Genomic DNA, 14,423 nt, shown 5'->3' on the forward strand with positions numbered 1-14,423 from the left:
ACTTTATAATTTTGGTATTCTAATCTTAATCCAAATAAAATCTATTAGATTTTATAACTCTTACACATACACATATATATATATATATATATATATATATATATATATATATATATATATATATCATTTTCAAGTTAGGGCCAGACTGCTTAATCCATGTTCAGGCTCAGTCCAAGTGTCTCGGATTGAGCGCGCATCCAGTTTAAAGGTCACTAGTAAAATAGTAATCAGGTACAGTCTAGGTTGGAACTTAGCCCCATTTGAAGGTCCAGTAATAGTCCATTGGTTAGCCCATAATACACAAAACAAAGAGTAGTCCCAACCAATGGCCCAGAACCCCAAATAAACAAAACCTGTCTTAAATGTGTAACCCCTGAAAAAGGGTTAATTATTAGGTACATTGGTAATATTAAAAAATAATATTTTTTCTCTCACATAAAGTAAATTTTTCTTATTATAAAGGGATAAGTCTCACATAATTATAAGTGATAATATATATGCACCGAGTATACCTAATAATTCTTTCAGAAAAAGTATGAAACAGGAACAGATAGAAGATGAAAACTTTGTTTTTTTTTTTGTTAGTGAATTATGCTTCAACTGCCTTTGAGGATATGCCAATTCAGTTGCTTTGTGGTAGGGTTGTTCCCTTTCCTTCCCCACCCATAATTTTTTATTTTTTAAAGGGAAAAAGAATAAAGGAAAGAATGAAAGGAAAGGGAAAAGAAGATCCTTTTCAACCACCAACTCCATCTCTGCCTTGTGGCTGTGGGGCAACTCGCACGTTGGCTTTGCCGCCCATCACACATTTTGCCAAACCACCCTTCATAATACCAAATAACATCATACGGTCGTATCCTTTGCAAATATTTAATGAAATGCTTGGTCGGTCGCGTCGGTGCTTGCAAGCATCTCTCCATCTGTACTATATTACTTCACTCACTCTGGTACTCACTCTCCGATGCTTTCTTCAAGTATTAGCCACGGCTGCGAATATTTATTCTAAATAAATCCAATAAAATTTTTAAATATAAAAATTAATAAAAAAATTAATTAAATTAAATTTTTATAAAATTTTAAATTTCAATAAAAAGATAATTTTTCGTGTCAGAAATTCCATGGATAAAATAATCAAAATGAGATATTAAAACCATGTACAAAGAAGGAATTCTTTATTAGTAAGTACATACCCTATTATTATTATTATTATTATTATTATTATTATTAAATCAAATCTAAATCTTGGTCTTTGGATCCCAATCTCAATAACACTCTAACCCATGATTATCTCCTTTGATATTGGATAGAGTGAGCTTGCCTCTCTGGAAGTGATAGTTTCATCTTCTCTTTTTTAGAGTCTTCGCCTCAGAGTTCCCTCCTCTTCCTACAGTAGAAGGATGGATCTCCCTTTCTTTTTCAACTGATTCATGTATAACGTTGTTTAGTTTTGCTTTTTGTCGATCTGTTAGCGTTGTGCTTCAATATAAGAGTTTCTATGCAAATCGACAAGGGATGGTTTTGTTTTACGACACTATCGAGCTTTTGTCAGTTTGGCGATTCGGCGGTGCTTGTGGGCTTGTTGGGCCATCGTCCATCGGGGCTAGAGGAGCTTGAGATGTCCATGTCTCCACCATACTTTTCTCGATTCATCTAGCACAAATCTTAACCCTTTGGCGTTTTTGCATTTACTTCTCAACTTCCCTGTTTTGATTATGTTTTGGTATGAAGAACTTGTTGCTTCTGGGTGGGGAGTATGACTTCAATTGTAGTGTTTCCCATATGACCTTCATTTCTACTGTTGCAACTTCACTTAGGCAAATTCAGTTCGCCTTCAACTAGGTCTAGTAGTAAGAGTTGTTCATGGTGATTGCTGAAGGAGATGATTTCGACTTAACCCACTTAGTCCTAAGACTCCATGTTTTTTTGGACTTTGACCCCTTCATTGTTTCAACTTGGGTGAGAGTTTTGTAAATTATATTTATTGTTCTTGAGGGCCTTGCAGTCCTTATCATCATCTAATCGTTTAATGCAATATTTCTATTTTCTCATCAATTGAAAAAAATAATAACAATGATAATTCAAAACTCAGAAGTATAAAATTCTTTATATATTTTTTTAAATGTTTTAATACATTAAAAAACTCTAATTATTCAAAACTACTTTATATATATATATATATATATATATAATGAGAGGCAAGTCGGTTCTCATCAAAATTTAGATTTGTTCACATAAAATGGCTGTAAAATTCCATAACAACAGCTTTGACTGGGTTTGCAAGAAAATTGACTATAAATCTGCACTTGAATATATGAGAGTGGATGAACTTTTTAGATATTAAAATCAAAATTAGAGCTGCTGTTGAATCAAATTAAAAATAATCTTAGACCGTCTTGAATTAAATTTAATTAGAATCAGTTAGACCATCTTTAATTTAATTTTATAAATTCTTTTTTTAATCTTAAATTATTATTTTCGATTCTGACCAGGCCGATACACAGCAGGTATACGTGAGAATACGTCCAGTCCTTGCTGCTCCACTTAGATTTAAGATATTTTAATTTGTGGCCGAAGCTCATGGTCGGAGTTTTCTGAAATTAAACAATATTTAGATTTTCACACATTATTAATTTAATAATTTATTTAATTAATTTTAAATAATTTCATACTAAATTTTTATAATTTTATATCGTTGATTTTAAAGTATACAATAAGCATTAATTGTATTGATTAATAGCTCAAATAATGATTAAAATGTCTAACAACTCATTCTCAACCGCTCAATAAAACAATCACATAAATTATTTAGCATCACAATCGCAATCACTAATCAAATCAAATAATTAATAATGGTGGAATTTGATGCATTGAGAATTATCACCCTTGGGATGAATGAGCCGTGATAGATAATTAAATTAATTTAATTAGGATTAAAATTAATCAAAATTAAATTAATTAACAAAATATATTAAATTAAATTAAAATCAATTGATTTAATCTTAGTTAAAATGAAATTTAAAAAATTAAATTGTAATTTGAAATGGGTTGATAGAAAAGAGAGCATGGGAGAAACTTTCATTTTATTTTAGAGAATATTTGATTTATCTTATAAAAATTAATTTATAAAATTATAGTATTTATTAAAATTTTAATATTTATACATTTATTTGTCAGCAGTTACATATTTTATTAAAATATTTATAAACAGTTTAAAAGCAGTTGACATATTTAGTGAAAAGTAATTTTTAAATATATTTATTATTAAAATTATTAAAAATAATATTAAATTATTTTTTTAAATAATAAATTATGTTAACTTAATATTTTATTATAATATTATCAAAATACATTTCAACTATATTATAATATAATTTAATTTTAAATTAAATAAACAAATATCTTATTAAAATTAAGAAAAAATTTTAATTTATTAAAATAATGTAAATAATTTATTTAAATTATTTTTAAAAAATAAATTTTTAAATGCAAATACGATAATAAATGTAATAAAGATATATAATGAAATTATAAAATTGAATTAGAATAATACAGTAAAATATTTAGTTAAATTAATTTATAATCACTAAAAAACTTCTCTCTCTTACTTAAATAATAAACAAACCAACTTAAAATTATTACTTGTAAAATAATTTAATTAGTTTATAAGCTAATTTAACTAGTTTATAAGATAATTTAAACATCTCAAATACTATCTGTATCTCATATGATGCTCTTTGGATAATGTTAGGACTTTATGGATGGATGCAATATGATGATAAAGCATATGTTATCTTTCCCACCTCCACTCCACACACTTCAATTGCTAACTCTACATTTTATTCATATTCCTACCATTCCCACTTTTCCTAATCTCCTAAAATTTGTGGATCTCAACCTCTACTCTTTTTTAATTATTATCTTTCCTAATATCCTTCCTTCCCCTTACTACTTTCCAATTCTTTTATTATTATTGATTTAATTTTATACCTCTAAAATAGAGATTGGCTAGTAATTAAGTTTAAGGCTCATAATAAGATGAAATGGAGTTTTTAAATATGATATTCTATACAAGGTTGGCCACCTGTCACTTAATTCATGTGTTATCATGGAGTTCCTAAAATAAAATTCATATAAAAAGGGAAAAAAATGTGGGCCTTTATTTTTTTTAGGCTTTATTTATTTTGCAGAAAATATTTTTTTAAAAAATATATTTTATATTTTTTAATGTTTATGACACTTAAAAGAATGAGTAAATAAAAAATATTTTTTAATAAAAAAATTAAATTATTTTAAAGAAAATAATTTATTATTTTTAGAGGAAATTATTTTTTTATTTTCTAAATTTTAATAATTTTATTAAATGTAAAAATATTTATACATATATGATAAAAATATATTATTAATTTAATATTGTAATAAAAAAATAAAAATATTTTTTTTATGAAAAATATTTTTTATATATAAATTATTTTTCACTAAATAAATAAAACTTTAAATAGAAGATATGTAAATAATACCTCAAAAATTTCAAATTATAAGTGGCAAATTGATAGAAAGTTTTAAGTTATTATTTAAAATTAATTTATTATTAAATACCTAATTTTATATATTCATCATCAATTCATATATAATAAATAAATAGACAATTTTATTGTTTATAAAAATTAAGGAAAAAATAAAAAAAAATTATTAAAATGTACTTTTTTTTCCCTTTACATGGAAAAGAAAAAAAGGAAAACAATTAATAAAATTATCTCTTCATATTTATAATCAATTATTCGACTACAAAGTATAATTTTAATTACTTTTAATAATTATTTACTTATTTTAATTCAATTTTCAGAAAGAAAGTTGTCTTTTTCTCTACTTTTTCCAGCCAAACACAAATGAAAAAATATTTAATTTTCTCGAGACAATCGAATGGGATAAGAAAAAGACAGGCCTTCTTTTCCCTCAAATCCACCATACACGTGTCACGCTTTCCTCTCAATGTACGTTTCAATGCAATCCTTTCTAATAAATCTACAACTGCACCAATTTAGGGTAAATTATTAAAATAGAATCGATTTATTAAAAATTGTACATCTATTATTTATAAAAAATAATTAAATTTTAATTTAAAAAAATGAAATTCACATTTTTATAAGTGTATATGCATGTAAATATCAATAATTTGCTCAATTAGTGAACTTGCTGAAATTTTTTATTTTAATTTTCCAATAAGATTAGATTCCCTAATTTTTCGGTTTAATTATACCCTCGTCTCCATCCATGACAAATTCACAATTATTGCATAATCCGGGGACCACATCGTCTTTTCAAGAGAACAAGCGCACCATCTCGTCAAATATGGGTAGCCCCCCTTGAAAAAGGCGCGGCAAGGCCATTTAGAGGCTGAATTGAAACGAGGTTGATTCCAAATCAAATTAAAATTAAATATATATATATATATATATATAAAGTAAAGGAATATTTTTATAGTGTTATCATAAAATATTTTATTTTAAAATATTATTATGTGATATTATTTATGATATTAGCACATAATATTTCTCGATTTAATTATTTTTTTACTTTTATTTTGATTATATAATAAAATTTTGATATTTAATTTCAAATTACTAAACATTTAAAATAAAATAATATTTAATTAAAATTATTTAATTTTTTATATTAAAATTAAAAAATATATATAAATTAAAATTATTAATAATTTTGTGTATTAATAGGAACAATACCGATCACAAATTAGATAGAAATTAATAAAATTTTTCATTTAAAAAAATAAAAAATTATAAACGGTTGAATTTAATCAAAATGGAACTGATCAATTGAAAGCCCCTGTAGTCAGCCAGCCTACCCCAAATTACGTAATTTATTAAACAAATAATATATTTATCCGTTTTCCTTATCACAAATTACCGAAATAATAATAATAATAATAAATGGTTTTCTTTCGTTCTGTCATTCAGCCCGTGCCCTGCCCAACCATTTTTATACACAGCCCTGCTGTGTTTTTCCTTCTCTCCTGGCATCGCTTTGTTTGTCTTCATAAATCTCTCTATCTGTCTTCTTATTTACTATTTTGCCCCTTCTTTCTTTCCGCACTAGATCCATCGTCTCTATTAAGGGTTTTAATATCACAATCCTCTGCAATCGTCTTCTCTGATCCGATTCTCTATTTCACCAACCGATCGTTTCCTTATACACTGAACAGAAATCGTTCATTATCGTTTCGTAATAGTTAGTTTCCGTCGTGAATTGGCAATCCACTAATCACTTGCATTTCATTTCGTTGACTTTGAATCTTGCCTTTCACAGGATTGAACCGGAGTAGAAGAATTTAATTTTAGGATTTAGGTGCTCACCCCCCCCCCCCCCCCCTCCCTCCCCCTTGCTTTTTCCTTTTTAATAATTTGGGGGATTTAGGTGTAGAAATGTTGGGGGCTGGATTGCAGTTTACTACGAGAGGTCGTGGGGACAATCGGTTTTACCACTCGGCGAAGGCTTGGAGGGTAAACCAGAATCAACATAATGATCAACTGCGCAGAGCGCAGAGCGATGTTACCGTGACTCAATCGCCTTCGGTCAAGGAAAAAGTGGAAAAACCGGCGAACAGGGAACCCGAGAACCGGACTGCTTTGGAGGAATCTCCCAAACCGGTTTCAGTTCCGGCCTTAGAACCTGTCGTTTCTCCGTTGAGTAATTTAGAGCGGTTTTTGGAGTCTATAACTCCATCTGTGCCTGCTCAGTACTTATCTAAGGTTTGTTAGCTTTTGATTGCCTCCTCTCCTCTGGTGCTTCTTCTTCTCCTGGGAAAACTTATGGCGCACTAGTTGGCCAGAAACTGAGGAAAATAACACCGAAGATATAGTATTATTTACATTTTCGTATTGATTTCCCTTCTGTTTTCCTTGATGACTGAATGGAGTTATATAACATTTTACTGGAAGTTTTAAGTGATGTCTTTGTACTTGATGAGCCAAGTTTGACTTAATTGTTTTGATATTATTTAGTGAAATATATGAAATTCATAAAAAAAAATTCACTTTCATTAATTCATTTTCTCCTTGTTTGTCTATAAGAGCAACAAAATTTCACTTAGTTTGTGTGAAAAACTAACTGTAATAAGTTTGGTGGGCAGACCACAATGCGGGGCCGCAGGACTTGTGATGTGGAATTTCAGCCATACTTTGTACTTGGGGATTTGTGGGAGTCTTTTAAGGAATGGAGTGCTTACGGTGCAGGAGTGCCGGTAATTTTGAATGACAGCGATTCTGTTGTTCAGTATTATGTCCCATATCTGTCCGGGATTCAAATATATGGAGAGTCTACGAAGAAGTGTGTGAAATCGAGGTAAATAAACATGTCTGTTAAGTTTTGAGTATTTAATTTGTTAAAACATGTCTAAGGGCGGGAGAAATGCTTAACTAGTCATTGCATTTCATGTGTGACTCGCTGTATTTTCTTTCTCCTTAGCAATATTTTTCTTATAATTGATTTTTTAATATATGTATGCTGTGCTCACATAGGTGACTTAGTTTACATTTATTGATTTTAAGTGGAAACTTTATCTCAAAAGAGCATGAATAGGCCATTTGAGTACTGAAATTGAATCCACAAGATGATCGATTGGTTTAATTTTGTGTATTGGATAAGTGCTTGATGTTTTAAAGCATCAATATTATGCTTATATGATTCAGTCCTGTTCAACAAACTACTGAAGGCATTATCAGAGGAAGGTCAAGCTTTGAACCTATTATTTAATTGTTATTATTTTGGTTTGGGACTTGTGAAACTTGTTTATGAAAGAATTCCTGATACATTCTGAGAATTAGAATTTGAACCTGCCAGGTGACAGTTCTCTTTGATTTTGTGTGTTGAAAAAGTATTTGCCAATATGGGGCCTTTTATGTGATTGTTATGTACAGATCATTATACCGTCAAGCTTTAAAGCCTGAAAACTTGTGCAATTACCTTTGCATAATTTGCTTGTGCTTCTTTATTTTGTGCTAATAATATTAAAATTTCTTGTAATTTCAGAGAATTAACTTTATTTTTCTTGCCAAAATCAATATCTTCACTCAAAAAAATTACATTCTATCTTTGTTGGGTACTCTTCTTAAGACATAGTTAAAATATTACTATATTTCAACTCATAATTTTTTTTAACCCTTCTTTTCCATATTATTTTTAGAATTATGATTGTGTTGACGTGAAAATGTTAGATTTTGTGTTTTCACTTTGAACTTGACTTAAATGTTATGCCACAATTGCCATGATTGTTACTCTGTTGTGACGTGGACTATAATTTTGATCATGCTGTGTTTTATAACTATGGAAAGTACACTTGCATGATAAACTGTCTGTTATGTAAGGTTTATCAGAGGTGCTTTCTATTTATTTCTTTTAATATTTACAAATATTTAAAGGTTCTTATTTGGATGGCCAAACATGCCTGGCAGTTTGGCATGCCTTTGGCTGTTGTTCCCATTTTTTGAAATTGCATTCAAGGAATGCTTATATCTTGACCTCCTTTGGCTTCCATTGGCTTCAATTAAATGGCACCATCGCCCTAGAAAAATGCTATGTTGAATCTAAAGTCTTTGGTTTTAGTCCAGGTTTGGTTTTCAGTTTGAAATATAAACCGCAATAACACGTGGATATGTGATTCAAAAATGAAACCCAATTTGATTAATCAAAGGGCTTGGGCGTGACTCTGTGGTCTTATTGCATGTGTGTATCCTTGTAAATAATGCAAAGACATCTTGCAATAGTGGAGTCCAGACCCAACTCAGTATGACTTTGATGACCAGTCAATTAAGTTTGCTGGGTAGGTTTTGTTCCTTCTCTTGTTTCCTTTTTCCATTCAACTCTTATCTTCAGCCACATTTAAAAGAAATCCTATTTCCTAATAATTATTTTCTTCATCTGATGACTACTGAATTTCTTTGATTTTCACTTTCAAAAGTTATGTTCAAGCCATAATCGTCAATGATTGGGCTCCACAATGTTGCCATTACTGACTTTTATGCAACCTCTACAAGATCATTCATGTGATACTGAACAATGACAAAATTCCTTCCCATTACTTTTACGGCTGAGCAGAATAGCAGCACTTAGCTCAATGAGAATGAGATTTAGTTCCACTCCGAGATGTAGGTTGAAATTTTTTGGGATGAGCTGCTTCCCCTGCTCCTCCTCCCTCCTCTTCTCTCTCCATATTTCTAAATTCTTAGGCTGCTATAGTGTTGTTGGATTAAGTTTTTTTTTTTGGCTAGTTTCTACCAGTATTTTTTAGGTTGTCACCAATACAGCAGAGCTGATTGGACCCATTTGTGACAGGAGACTGGGCGAGGACAGTGACAGTGATTTCAGGGATTCAAGTAGTGATGGTAGCTTTGATAGTGAACCTGAAAGAGGACTGAAGGGCTCAAGGGAACAATGGAATCATTATCATTTACTAAATGATGTTCCTCTTAGAATGGATAGAATGTCTTTGAGAGATCAACTTATTGCCCACCAAGAGGACTTTTCTAGCGATGAAGGTGAATCTATGAAATCCCAAGGTTGCTTGCTATTTGAGTTTCTTGAGCGAGATCCCCCTTACAGCCGGGAACCATTAGCTGACAAGGTCATTGTTCTTTCTATATTTTTAATGGTCTGGTCCTCTTTTTAGGATTATCTCTGTTTCCCTTTACTGAACATTTTCATTGGCACAGATATCAGATCTTACCTTGCATTTCCCTGAATTGAAGTCACTAAGAAGTTGTGATTTGCTATCATCTAGCTGGATTTCAGTGGCATGGTATTTGTCATTTTAGTGTTGCATTTGCTGCTAATATTATATTCTCATGCATGAATTATGGGTCTGGTGGAAATTTGTAGGTATCCCATTTACAGGATACCAACTGGACCAACATTGAAAGACCTGGATGCGTGCTTTCTGACGTACCATTCTCTTCATACATCATTGGGAGGTAATGAATACATTGGCATGGATTTTGTTTAGGTGCCAGTATGCATTTTTGTTACCCTGTGGGATGATAACAATTTTACGTCTCTTAATTTCTGCAGTAGCCTTCCTGTCATTATTTTAAGTTATTTGCGTGTTAGTTACAGAATACAGGACTATTCTAGTTAGAAATGATTCCTCTTCTACAACTTTATAAATTTCCCTTTCCTGTAAATTTCACACTTGCAAAAACAGTTACCATTTAGGATTGGTGTTTAGAAGCTTTGACTTCCACCATAGTCAATTCAATTCACTCTCAAGTTAAACTAGTTGGGGTTAGCTACACTGATTACTTGTCTCACATTCTATTTAGGGCCATTCTCTTTGTGAGTTCTTGTGACGCTAAACTATATCATGTTGGTTCACATTGTTGTAGGCTCCTATGTAAAATAATTTCACTTAACAAACAAGAAAAGTTATTCTGCAGTTTCCTACTAGTGGACCTGAATTATAGCCAGATGATTAAAATTAATTGCTTAATGTGTTTATGTCAAATAAAGTCAATTATCCTTCAGCTGATTTTGTAAAACTTATCATGCTAGCTTTCTTGGCAGGTGCACAAACTGCTCAGGCCCCGGTGGTGACATACCCCAATGAGATGGATGGTGTGCCTAAGATGTGCTTGCCTGTTTTTGGTCTTGCATCATACAAGTTCAAGGGATCCTTGTGGACCCCTAATGGGGGATGTGAGCGCAAATTGGCAAGTTCTCTCTTGCAGGCTGCTGACAATTGGTTGAGATTGGTTCAGGTCAGTCATCCAGATTTCCTGTTTTTCTGCCGCAGATGATAGAAAGATATGATGGTTACAACACTCCTCCAACCATTCTAGAATCTATAAGCCCAATGCTCTTGGTACATGCTTGAGTTGTGTGAGATAAAATCCTTAATTTGTGGAGATCAAGATGACAGGTCATCTGCAATATTATTGATTTATATCCTTTACAATAAGTTATATGGGAGAAGTTGGGAAAAAAAAGACACTCCTAAGAAGGCTTTGGAATGGAAGGAGTGGCAGTGCAACAAGGCTCAAGCAAAAATGAATAGAGGGAACATAGAGTTCGGATAAGCTGCTGCACCTTGAACAGAACCAAGGTGAAATTGTGTTTTGGTATACCGTCAATGAAAGCAAGTTTCATCTTGCTTGTTCTTCTCAATATTTATATATAAACCAGGCACTTTTTTTAGTCCTGCTGATCAGTGCTTAGCATGTAATATTTTATTTTTAACTTCTATAAGGGGATTTTGATAGGTTGTATTGTCATATTTAAGCCTGCCCCAGATATGTATTTTAACACTTTTTAATTTTTATTTTTATCTGGTTAGTAATGTGTTGGAAATGGTTAGTATTTTCGTGGGTTGTAGTATTGTTTATTCTGAGCAGTCAAATGTTGAAGATGGCATATTTTGACGAGGACTGATCTTTCCTAGTTAGGCTGTATAATTACTCTAGGTCGAATTTCCATTATGCATTTTAAAGAATAACTTGGTATCATAAAATAGGCTTCGAAGGGTCGGTCCATAATGGTTTTTATTGATCCTAAAATTACCAATCGAGTCTTGTGCTGAAATTGTTTAACTAGCAATTTAATGCTAGCAATTGTCGCGGCCGCCGATTCCTTTAGTGCTGTGTTTAACATTTGAACTAGTGCTGTCATTTTTCAAAACAAAACACAAAGACCTAAGAAAAAGAAAATGGAAAATTGATAAATAAATTTGTTGCTCAAATTAAATCATTTTATTATATTATATTAGTATTTGATGGGGGATTCTAATATATTTTGTTCATATTTTTTCAGTATTGAATTAGATAATTTTACATAGGCCGATCTTTTCTTTTCAACAAACAATCACAATCAAATGACGCCACTTATACAAGCTTTTATTTACAACTTACAATTAAAGAGTTGCAAGGATTATATAAGCATTGATTGAAAATACATGCAATTAATGAAAAATGATCAATTAGAAGAGAAGTGCAATATATTTCTTTCAGCGAAGCAATTGAAAATATCATCTTCCTCGTTTATAATTCAACCTCTTCATTTACAGAGTCTTGAAGTTTCTTCTCCAAAGCTTCAGAGCATATTTTTCCCATCATATGATAGAAGGAAATGAGATCAGATAGGTGCCCAATTGACATTTTCCCCATTATAATTCTTGCAACTCTCTCCCTCTCCTCATTCATCTTCAATTTTTCCCTGTAGGCGGATGCATTTCTCACTGTTGCTCCCATTTGGTGCAGCCTGTTCACTTGCTGCAAACTCAGTGCAGTGTTTGCCTGCAACCATTGCAAACGTTCAACAAATTAATTTAACTCAACAAAATACGGTTAAACCATTTCCGAGTTATACTGGTTAGTAAACTAACCTCAAGAAATTCTGCTCCAATTTCCAGTTCTGATTCTTGGCCCAAAATGATACTCCTTCCTGAGTTGTACATGTTTCTTGCAATTGAGAAACTTCTGACAATGGTTTTGCGTTTTGTCTCCAATTCTTTGTTGAGTTTGGGAGCTTTATGTATGCATGTAGAGCAATTAAGCCTTTTCTCATAAGCAATCACAGCCTTCACAAACTCCTACAGAATGTATAACCATTTATGTATGTTAACTTTCTTACTATATCGATTGGTTACAGAAAGATAGTGGAACATATGACAAAAGAAAATGTTCTTTGGTTCTTACCTTGTATGCAGCTGGGCATCCAGGATAGTCGAAATCATCTGAATCTTGGTGGCGCATCCTCTCTGGATGAAATTGGAGTCCCATTATAAACTTGCCCTCTTCAGGATTATAGGCATCAGGATCATAAAATCCTTCAATCAGGCCATCAGGAGCAAAAGCCATTGGCACGAATCTTTGAGCTAATTTCTTGACACCTTGGTGGTGATAACTATTAACCATGATTTCCATTTTCTTTTCCTCCAATGAATCTTTAAACCATTGGTGCAAAGGAGTGTTTTCCACAACCTTCACTGGATGCCTGTGACCATCATAATCCTCATAGTTCATGTGCATCACTCTTTCTTCTTCTGGGATTTTCTTGGAGAGTTCTTTCTCCACATCTTGATATAAAGTTCCTCCACATGCAACATTAAGGACCTGTGACCCTCTGCAGATTCCAAAGTATGGTATGTTTCTTTCAAGGCACAGCTTTGCAAGTCTTAATTCAATTGTGTCTTTCTCTCTATCAATGGTGGTGTCACTTGCATGCGCTTTTCTAATCTCTTCAAGTTCTTCTGGTGAAAACCCAGATAGTTCTGCATCGTATAGAGATGGATCAATATCTTCACCTTCACAGAGGACGACACCATGGATAGGCTCGAAGCTTTCTAATAGCATGTGGACTCCACTTACTCTAGGGACTATCACTGGCACTGCTCCATAGTTTACAATAAGATCTAGATGGAATTCTCCTGTTCATTAAATTGACAAAAACAAAAATCATTTATAAGGAGTGCAAACGAAAGTCTTGCTGATCATGATTAAATATTGCATACATTATCATTAAAGAATAACTAATATTCAATTTCATAGTTGAAGTGATAAGGAATCGGAAAGGGTTAATAAGAAAAAAAAAAAGAGTTTAAACATTTTCTTAAATTTGCTATGATATATGAATTACCATTTTAAATTTATAAATTATTTAACACTTAATTAAAAATAAAATAATAATAATAATAAAAGGAATTTTTATTTATTTTTCACTGCTTTCTCCATCTCCATCCTCTCCCAAATATGTTTATGTGTTTTATGGTTTTTATTCATGCATATGAGATCAATTTACACCAGATCCATACGAATTTTACAAAATTCCAAAAGAAAATAATAATTTTACATTTCCAAATGCACACGTATAACATAAATATAATGAAATTAAACCAGATCAATTCTACAAATATTCATTTGCAAACATATAAAAATGCATGGATCCATCAAATACAGATTAAAGATATGCACAAAATTGAACTTTGATTAATCATGCAATGGAAAAGAACCAAAGACATCTGCATGATGATGATGATGATGATGGTGACAAGAAAAAAAAAAAAGAAACGAACCCACAAAATCTACAAACTTGTTCTTGCGAACGGTTCGCCTGGAGACGATGAGAACCCTTGGAAGGATCATTGAAAGATCTGAATTATTAGCCATGGCAGTCGACATTTAGGAGCTGTATTTATATGTATATGCTTTTGTAGGCTTCAAATAAAGTGTGGAAGCTTTAACTCTGAATTAATTCTTCTTTCCACAAACGAAAAGGATTAGCATCTATGGAGATTTCAGTTTGATTTTGTAATATGTTCCTTTTCTTCTTTCCCTTTGATTTATAGGAGAAGAAGATGCAGGTTGCAGACTGGGCGCCGCGTATTGACAACATGTTTTAGTTTTGGGAAATGATAGTTTGAGCGT

The 14,423-nt window shown here is 31.6% G+C and overlaps 2 protein-coding genes across 2 annotated transcripts; one reads left to right on the forward strand and one right to left on the reverse strand.

Annotated features, from left to right (window-relative positions):
- Positions 1-5,968: 5,968 nt before the first annotated feature.
- Positions 5,969-11,365, forward strand: LOC110647607 (uncharacterized). The gene is made up of 6 exons (XM_021801523.2): positions 5,969-6,764; positions 7,145-7,356; positions 9,346-9,634; positions 9,723-9,808; positions 9,889-9,980; positions 10,570-11,365. The coding sequence occupies exons 1-6, from the start codon at positions 6,438-6,440 to the stop codon at positions 10,800-10,802; spliced, it is 1,239 nt and encodes a 412-aa protein (XP_021657215.2). The 5' UTR covers positions 5,969-6,437; the 3' UTR covers positions 10,803-11,365.
- A 508-nt stretch (positions 11,366-11,873) lies between these two features.
- LOC110647605 (putative glutamine amidotransferase GAT1_2.1) lies at positions 11,874-14,387 on the reverse strand. Its single transcript, XM_021801521.2, has 4 exons — positions 14,072-14,387; positions 12,696-13,426; positions 12,383-12,589; positions 11,874-12,293 (listed from the first exon to the last, which is right to left on the reverse strand). The coding sequence occupies exons 1-4, from the start codon at positions 14,175-14,177 to the stop codon at positions 12,039-12,041; spliced, it is 1,299 nt and encodes a 432-aa protein (XP_021657213.1). The 5' UTR covers positions 14,178-14,387; the 3' UTR covers positions 11,874-12,038.
- Between the last annotated feature and the right edge of the window lie 36 nt (positions 14,388-14,423).

This window comes from Hevea brasiliensis, chromosome 17 (assembly GCF_030052815.1).
Source record: "Hevea brasiliensis isolate MT/VB/25A 57/8 chromosome 17, ASM3005281v1, whole genome shotgun sequence".
NCBI classification, from domain to species: domain Eukaryota; kingdom Viridiplantae; phylum Streptophyta; class Magnoliopsida; order Malpighiales; family Euphorbiaceae; genus Hevea; species Hevea brasiliensis.